General features: G+C 45.6%; 1 protein-coding gene across 1 annotated transcript; it reads right to left on the reverse strand.

The window, feature by feature from the left end:
• Window positions 1-7,528: 7,528 nt before the first annotated feature.
• CYSLTR2 (cysteinyl leukotriene receptor 2) lies at window positions 7,529-8,473 on the reverse strand. The gene has a single exon (XM_063393527.1). It carries the CDS (start codon window positions 8,471-8,473, stop codon window positions 7,529-7,531), a length of 945 nt encoding a protein of 314 aa, XP_063249597.1.
• Between the last annotated feature and the right edge of the window lie 319 nt (window positions 8,474-8,792).

Raw genomic sequence — 8,792 nt, forward strand, 5'->3', positions numbered from 1 at the left:
GACCATGCAAGCTCTCGATCAGATTGTCAGAAAACAGCAAGAGACACCACAGACCAGATCCATAGTGCTTGAGCTCATCTTGCTCCTTGCAAGCATGAAGATAAATTCTCCCTGTGAGAGCATGGGCTGCTACTTGCTCTGGAATGGCCCTGACAGTGTCACAATGAGAGATGGTTCTGCAGGTGGGCGACAGAGGAGACAAAGACTCCTCTCCTCTGTCTTTGGGTGTTGGCTTGAATGCCCCATTCCTCTGAGAATGGGGTAACATTCTCCTATGCCATTCGCAACTGGGCCACATGCCCATCCACTCTTACATTTCCCAGGGCAACCTTCCCCTACATAGCCCAGCTAGCTCGGGTGTGACTAGGTGCCATTAGGAATTTGGAGAGAAAGGAACAGGGAAGCAGCCAATCTGCAATTGTACCTGGCACTAACAAGTCAGTGGAGGTGGTATGGCCAGACACATCACTTGGGTGTGTCATGCATGCTGGTGACCTGCTGGAGCGTGTCCTTCCCATCCGGTCTCTGCACCTGGTTTTCCTTTCCATGGCAGGCAGGACACAGGTGTGGGAAGGGCTGGGTTTGTGCTGGTGTTGGGTCAGGTGTACCTGGACTGTTCCCAGGCAATGGGAAGGTTCACAAACCTGGCTGGCCACAGGGCATCCTTCTGCCCAGCTCCACAGACTGCCCCAGTGACTGTGTGCCTGTGAAAAGCGGTGGTAGCAGCACTGACCTGGGTACTCCACACTCCACCTCCACTTCTGGAGGATCCAGGTGTGCCTATGCTTTACCAGGGAAATTCTAAAAGCCTCAATGTCTTTAGTGGTTAGGTGAGAGAGATTCAAAATTAAGAAAGGAAAAAAAAAAAAAAAAGAAGCCCACCTGAGAGCACTGGTTTTTAGAGCATATTCTCATTCATTATCTGCATTTATATTTTATTTTTTTTAGTGGTGAGGGACCACCAGAAGAGATTGCTCCAGCTGCAGTAATAAAGATCAGAAGATGTATCATGGCTGGTTCTTGAACTGGATTAGTTTTCTCACTCATTCTGGATTGTTTGTCCTTGTAGTTGCCAAAAAAAAAGCTAACTTACAGCATGTAAGGAGTATCTCACCAATGAGCAAAACATCCTTAAATATACTGAAACTCTGGTGAGAGACTGTTTGCAAAGAGAAACTAAACACAAGAAGGTATTTATCTGTTGTAGAAGGCTTTTTGGGCTGGACATCAGAAGGGTCCTGCAGCTGGCCAGTCAGTCTTCTTGCCTCCAGAACTGAAAGCTGGTGATAATGTAAGAAAAAATCTGCAGAGAGCAAACATCCTCTCTTCAGGAGTTCCTTTGCCAAAATTTTTGTTATGAAACACAGCTCCATGCTGAGTGAATCATCCCCAGTTGCATCTACTGTGGCTGCTCAGAAGACATAACATCATCCAACAGTTAACTTGCTCAGCATCTCAGCATCTGGAAATGCAGATAGCAAACATGACCAGCAAACCTGCCAGTCACTACTCTGAGCCTTCAAGCTTTGAGTGACACAATGTGAGAGGTCGACCAAGGTCAAGAGCCTTATTCCTCAGCTTCAGAAGTAAAGGCTCACATTTTGCTCCTGTGAGAAGGAAGGTGACTTGTGTGATCAGGACTGTGTTAGGCAGCTTCATCCTTTCAGCTGCAAAATCAAAAAGAGAGGCAGTGGTGGAATTCTGGACGGTTTTTCTGAAAGGCAGACAGGGAAATTGGTACAAAGAAAGTCACTTAAGTTCTTTGGTCTCCTTAAGCTGTTGACTGGTGAATGAACAGATGTAGCTACATAACATCAGCTGAATGCAATTAAATATACTGCTTGTCTTTGCAGATATCCAGGAAGGTTTCTGTACATACACAGCACAACATGTGAGGGGGACAGGACTGCACAGCGTGTTGGGACAGTCACAGTGCCTGTCAGGTCATGCTCGGTGCTGGCCAGGAAGCTGAAGCACCTCAAACAATACTGGGCTCTCCCAGGGAATCTGGCTTGCACATCATTTACACTGTCTTTTAAACAGACCATCATTTAAACTGCTCAGATACAATGCAGGAATTCAAAACACTAGCCCAGAGATGGTGTCACTGTTGAAACAGCATCTGACTCCTCTTGTCTGTGATTATACTTGGTTGTTTTGTATAGATCTTATTTCCACTCCTGGCAGCAGCAGGTTATTCCTATGTTGCCCATCCCAAAGGACCAAGAGAAGTGTCAACACCTTTAAGATGAAGAAAAAGTCTGATGCCTGCTCTGCTGCCAGCACAGCCTGCTGTTGTAGCATAAAGGAATAGGCACCTCAGAAGGAGATACTGATCAGCAAAATCTGCATCCCTTTCTCCCAACACACTTAGGAGCCAAAGCAAAATATAGGCTATGGTGACAGGATGAATGTTGAGGAAGGCAGAGAATGTATCATGAAAATTAGTGGGATAATGCATTGATTAAAATAAAAATAATAAAATCATACAGTGATGGAATGGTTTGGGAACTTAGAGATAATCTAGTCTCAATCTCCCTGCTGTGGTCAGGGATACATTTGTTTAGACCAGTGTGCTCAAAGCCCCATCCAACCTGGCCTCAAACACTTGCAAGGGTGGAGCATACACAGCTCCTTTGGGCAACCTGTCCCAGTGCCTCACCACCCTCACAGTAAAGAATTTCCTCTTAATTTCTAATCTAAACATGCCCTCTTCCAGTTTCAAGCCTTTTCCCCTTGCCCTATCACTGCATTGTCAAAAGTTCCTTTCCAGCTCTTCTGTATCCTCCTTAAGACACTGTAAGGTGCTATAAAATCTCCCTGGAGCCTTTTTTTCTCCAGACTGAAATACCCCCAACTCTCTAAGCCTTCAATCTTCATGGGAGAGGTGCTCCAGCCCTCTGACCATCTTCATGGCCCTTCTCTGGACTCAATCCAACAGGTCCAAGTCTTTCTCCTGTTGGAGGCCCAGATATGGACAGAGCTCTCTTGGTGGGATCCCACGAGAGCAGAGGGGGAGGATCACAGTCGTGCAATGCTCCCCTGCTGCGACACCACTGCATCGGGCAATCACAGCCACATGTGGCCCCAAACTAAAAGCTGATGTGAACAGCAGCATTTCCTTCTGCTGTCTCTGTGACTCTAGCTTTGAACTGAAAAATTAACTCTGTCTAGAAGTACCAGGGTTTCCCTGAATGACAGGAAAATGTGCGTATGAAGGTAGATCATTTGCTGCCTCTTAAAGGTCCCAGTTACTTGAAGACTTCATTTCCTCTTCTTATGTCTCATTCAAACTCACAAGTTTACTGTTGCTGTAACTTTCTATGCACATAGCTATTCCTAGATTTTGCCTCCTGGAAATCTGAGGAAACATATCAAAGTGCTTTTTAAGGGGAACATGGTCCCTTGAGGGACCTAGAAGCATTGCTAGCAATTTAACTGTCAGGAGCCTTATTTTTTAGAATAGATATGTTGGTGCTTTTTTAACTACATTTTTTACTATGATACTTCCACAGTGAAAAACGCTAATCTTCAGCTCCATGAGTAGAGACATGCAAGAGCAGTAAACGGAGAAAAGGCAGTAAATGGGAACTTGGCATGTTATACTAGTGTTGTTGAAACTCCATGAGAAGATCCCTAACAAGCATGGTTTTGAATCCTCTCACAAGTAAATAATAATCTTAAAATTCTAGTACTTTATCTGCACCTCAGATTTTGATACATGTTCCCCACTATTTTGTCGGTAAAGTGAATAAGGCAGCAGGATGTTCTCACACCTCCAAGGACATTTCAGTCTTGTGAAATGGTGGCCCACTTAGAGAGACTCAGTATCTGGTTCTTCTCCCCTGCACTCTGAGGAGATCCCTTGTTAGACGTGCAATCAATAAAAAACATATTTTCAGCCACAAGTAAATCTAGTTTATTAAAACACAGTTCTGACAGTTAATTCAATTGCCAACAAAGTCGTAGCGTGGTCAATACAAGAAAAGTGACTTCATAAGTGAGATACATATATCCTCTAAATGCAGAATTATCTGATAATTGGATGCACTGGACAGATACAGACAGAAGCATGTTGGTGAGATGAGACTGTGGCTAATATTTTGCATTCTCTTGCAGTATTTGAAGTGGGTGGTGTCTCATGAGAGGCTTCAAGCTTGTCACTTGCTGTTGCTCAGGTCTCCTCCTGACAGATGAAAACCACAGAAAAAGAGTTTGCCCCTTCCTTCCAATTATGTGCCTGCTATATCTACACAGTTACCATCTCAATCATATTCCCATTGCAAATCACTGCTAATATTCCCTTTTTATCAACAGCATGGGATCAAGGAGTTCACGTGGCATCCTTAGGTCAGCTCTCAGTTATGCTGCTGCATTATTGAAATAAGGATTTGGAGCATGAACTTTAGTGAAAACTTCTGATAAAACTCTGTGCTTACATCAAAGGCATCACCAAGTGACTGAAATAGATTGAACATAACCCTTAGATAGCCAAGAAAAAGTGTGTCCCAGTGATTTGCCAAGTAGTTTTCCACCTGACCATCAGTGATTTGTTTTCTGCATATTTCAGACAGAGCTAAAAATATTTTTGTTTGGGAGCACTACCATTTAGTTCATGGAGTTCTTTCTCCATAAAAAGTTCAGAGCATTGAAAAATATCTTCACAGGCAGAAACCTTCCTTTGGTTGAATTTCACGGTGAGAGAAGGCTTTCAACATTTTTGTTAGTTTTCATTTAAGCCCAGCTGCTTTCTTGGAAAATATGACTAAACTTCTTGTCTGTTTTTAGTAAAAGATGAGGTAATTAAACCCAAAATCCAAATATGGTCTAACTGACTTTGGAACCTGTTTTTTCTTAGGTCTGATTTTGAGAAAACATATTTTAGAAAATATTCAGAGACTTACAAATACAGATAGCCATTTGATGATATTTTCCAAAGTGCACATAGGAGTAGATTCCCATTGTTTTCTAAAAAAATCTCTCCTCCACCTTCTCTGTCACCCATCTTTCCTCCTGCACCTCAGTTACTGCTTCCCTGTTGCATTCTTTCATGTTTGATGTAGGAAAATTCAAACCAACAGGAAGTTAATCCAATGAAAAAAGGGATCAGTTTCCTCCTCAGAGGAGACAGAAGATGAGGGATTGGGAATGTCTTTGGCAGTAGTTTGGTGTCAGACTGATTGACTTGTGCAGAGGAAACCACTCCCTAGCTACCTCTTTGGACCAAAATAATTTTAAAAGTTTGTCTTTGGATCCCTGCATGGGAATGGAACTGCTTAGCCTCAGCTTTGTGAAAAACACTGCCAACACTGGACAGGTAAACAAAGAGTTGCAATGACCTTGAATGAATTGACACCACATGAAGAGCTGCAGGGTGCAGCCCAGTGCTCTGGGTGCCCGCAACCTGCCCTCACTGCCAGCAGTCATCTTACTCACAACACTCCATGATGATGCCACTTGCTTGAAATAATTCTCTCACTTGACAACCCTTGAAATGTTAAGCAGAATACCTTGGTGGCTGGCTCAGAGTGGAAAATTCACAAATGTTAGTGACTTCTGAGCAGCCTGAGCTAGTGCTGGGTCTTGTTTACCTCTCTTCCTGCTTTTTAAGTCAGCCTCAGTAGAAAGCATCAGTGATGGTTTACATTTCTTTAATGTGCAACTGTTTGCCAGTGTTTGCAAGGGGAACTGGCAGGGTACTGTGAATGTGGAGGGAATTACAGTGTCTGAAGCCCTGCACATGCAGGGAAATGGAGTGCGGAGAGGTTCAGGCACAGACACTGAAGTGATCAGGTGAGCAGTTTCCCTTTCAAGTCACTCGGTGTCGTGAAATGAAGTAAAGGGACTCCAGTAGCCAGGTGAATTCCTTTCAATGCCTTGTCCTGGGGAGGGTGGACAACAGAGGTATCTCTACACTGCTAAACCGAAGACAGCGAGGGATCATTACCAGCCACCTGACCTCTGATCATCCTGAATCAGTTTTGGTCACTGTCGTGGTTGCGGGGGGAGGTGAATTTTTCCAGGGGGATGTGGGCAAGCCAATCAGTGATCAGTTTTTCTGCTGGCACTTAGATTGGTCACTCGGAGGTTTGGACACGCCTCTGAGGACACAAAGAGTTAAAAACAGGACTCCAGGGGGGTTCGGCCTCTTTTTAGGTTCCGGTTTCAGCAGTGGAAACATCTCCTCTCCCCTGCTCAACTCTGGGCTGAGTGGGGGAGGGGGAAGCCACGTGGCCGGGCTCAGGAAAGCCACGCGGTGGAACTAAAGTAAGCTGGGCCCCGGGGGAGAAGAGAGTGGACAGGACTGAAACTGAGCTGCCTCGTCCAGGATGGAGGGGTGGAAAACTGTGGAAGTGCCTTCTGTGTGTGCTCACCCCCCCCTCCCCTCTGGGAGAAGGTGCCCAGCCAGGTGGGAGTTGCTGAGCCTGGGAGTGCCTGAGCCTGCACCCTGCTGGGAGATAGAAGCTGTTAACCCTTGCTTGGCAGAAAGAAACTTTTCTTAGACATTGATTCTCATGACTGGTAGTTTCAGAAGAGAGAGAGAAACAGCCTGGGACTGAGATGATAAAGGAAGATGAAAAAACCCAGATGGGTAGAGATTGAAGAGGAGTGGCTTTTGAGCTGGACTTTTCTTGCATAATGTTAGCCATAGACTGAACTTAAGTCTCCTTTGAACATAAACTGCATTTTGGGGTGGATGTGGCCGGCTCGACTTGCTGCAGTGGAGCGAGCAGAGAAGAGAGGGGGAGGGTCTGGTGGCACCCTCTGCCCTCAGGGGAGACCTGCTCTTGGAACCCTCAGCCCCAAGGGGAAAAAATGGGGAGAGCGTGGCATGCAAGCATCCTTAAAAGAGCCCTGTATGCAGCTTCAGCCTATGGACAGCGGTGAGAGCGCTGGACATAGGAAAAAGGAAGTGGCCCCTGGCAGACTTCTCCGGGCAGTGCCATGGGTGACATAGAAACACATAAGGGGTGGACCCGTGTTTTCTGAGGAACAGTCTGTAGTGCGAGGGAGACTCCTCTCTCCCTTGCTGAATTGAAGATTGTTTTTTTTTTGAGTGGTGATTGTTTGATTTAAAACCCAAAGGTTTGGTCTGTGAAGAGTAATGTGTGGGGGGTAGAAACTGGGGGAAGAGAAGAAATGTTCTGAGAAGTTTTTATTTCTGTCTCTGTGTGTGTTTAAGAGTTTACTGTCTCTGTTCTTATGTAATGTAATAAAGTTTTGGGGTTTTTTTGTTTCAAGATTTAAGCCTGCTCTGCTCTGTTCCTGATCACATCCCACAGTAGTTGTTAGGGAAAAAAAACATATATTCATGAGTGTATTAACAACTAGCCAGTGTTAACCCCTGACAGTCACCCATAAAGAGCTCTCCCCCAGAGAATTCTGCTCCAGAGATGCCTGACAGTGAGCAGCAGAGCTGCAGGCTGGCCAGGGGCACAGCCCACAGCCTCTGTCATTGAATAGTATGAGCCCAGTCTAGAGATCCCATCAGGAACTGTATATATACTGCTTTGCAGTTCTACACCACCTACCTGCAGCACAAACTTCTGATTTTTGCTTTGAAATTTTCAGCAGCAAAGTAATAAAGGAAGGGATCGAGGCAGCTGTTCATGGCAGCGAGGCAGAGAGTGACCACCAGTGCCTTGTGCAGGCTGGCCCAGCTGCAGCTGCTGTACATCAGGTGGACAGTTCTCAGGATGTGATATGGCAGGAAACAGATGAGGGAGAGGATGAGAGTGATGATGATGGTTAACAGCGCCTTCCTGTGACAGACTGCCCTCTTGCTCTGCGGAGCCCTGGACTTGAGCAGCGCTCTGACGGCAAAGACGTAGCAGAACACGATTGTGCCGAAGGGCAGAATGAAGCCCACGACGAGGACAAAGCTGTTCACCATGAGGAGCCTGTGCGTGCTGGAGGGGTGGAGGTCCAAGCATTTGGCTGGGTTGCTGTAGCCAGCGACTCCCTTGTTTAGCAGAGGGCTGGCAGCCGCCAGCACGAAGATCCATATGGCCGCACAGGTTATCCTGGCACACCTCGTGTTGGTCACTTTTCCGTGTTTGAAAGGGTGGACAATGGCTACGAAACGAACCACGCTGAGCACAGCGAGGAAATAAATGCTGCAGTACATGTTCATGTACAAGGTGTAAGTCATGACCCTGCAGAGGATATCACCAAATATCCAACGTGATCCCAAGAGGAAATAGGAGGCCCGGAAGGGCAAAGTGCTCACAAACATGAGGTCTGAAATAGCCAAGTTCTGCATGTAAATGTTTACTGAGGTCCTTTGTGAAGTCTGGAGGAAAACATAAATGGAGAGGCTGTTTCCAACAGCACCCAGGAAGAAGATAAAGATATACATGATGGGATAAATTACTTGTTTGAAGCCGTCAACTGTACAATTGGAGGAGCTGTTAGGGAAGCTGCCATCTAGTGCTACCTTGGAAATATTCATAGTCTGAGCCCGAGTCTCCATTTTTCTGCCAAAATGAAAAGAAGTGGTATGAGTGCTGGGTTACAGCCTGGGCAAGGCATTTGGCTATTTGGGACTATTTCACTGAGAGCAGAAATTGCAAGATGCAGAGGACAGTGGGAAGTAAGGGTTTGTTAATGAGTAATTACTTGTGATGTCCCACTAAATACACATCTCAAGACACAAAGCCCCAAGTAAACTCTAATGAGTTTCAATATTATAGCAGCTGGTTGTTGTCTCAGCCTGCAAAAGCACTGCCTTTTAGACGTGCTATGTGTGTGTTTTAATGACAAGTCTCTGATCTTTGCTGTGCAAAACAAGC

The sequence above is a fragment of the Prinia subflava genome, chromosome 3 (genome assembly GCF_021018805.1).
Source record: "Prinia subflava isolate CZ2003 ecotype Zambia chromosome 3, Cam_Psub_1.2, whole genome shotgun sequence".
Classification (NCBI taxonomy): domain Eukaryota; kingdom Metazoa; phylum Chordata; class Aves; order Passeriformes; family Cisticolidae; genus Prinia; species Prinia subflava.

What these genes read in the sequence shown, in the direction of transcription:
- CYSLTR2 (XM_063393527.1), bottom strand. Translation starts at nt 8,473, where the DNA reads ATGGAGACTCGGGCTCAGACTATGAATATTTCCAAGGTAGCACTAGAT.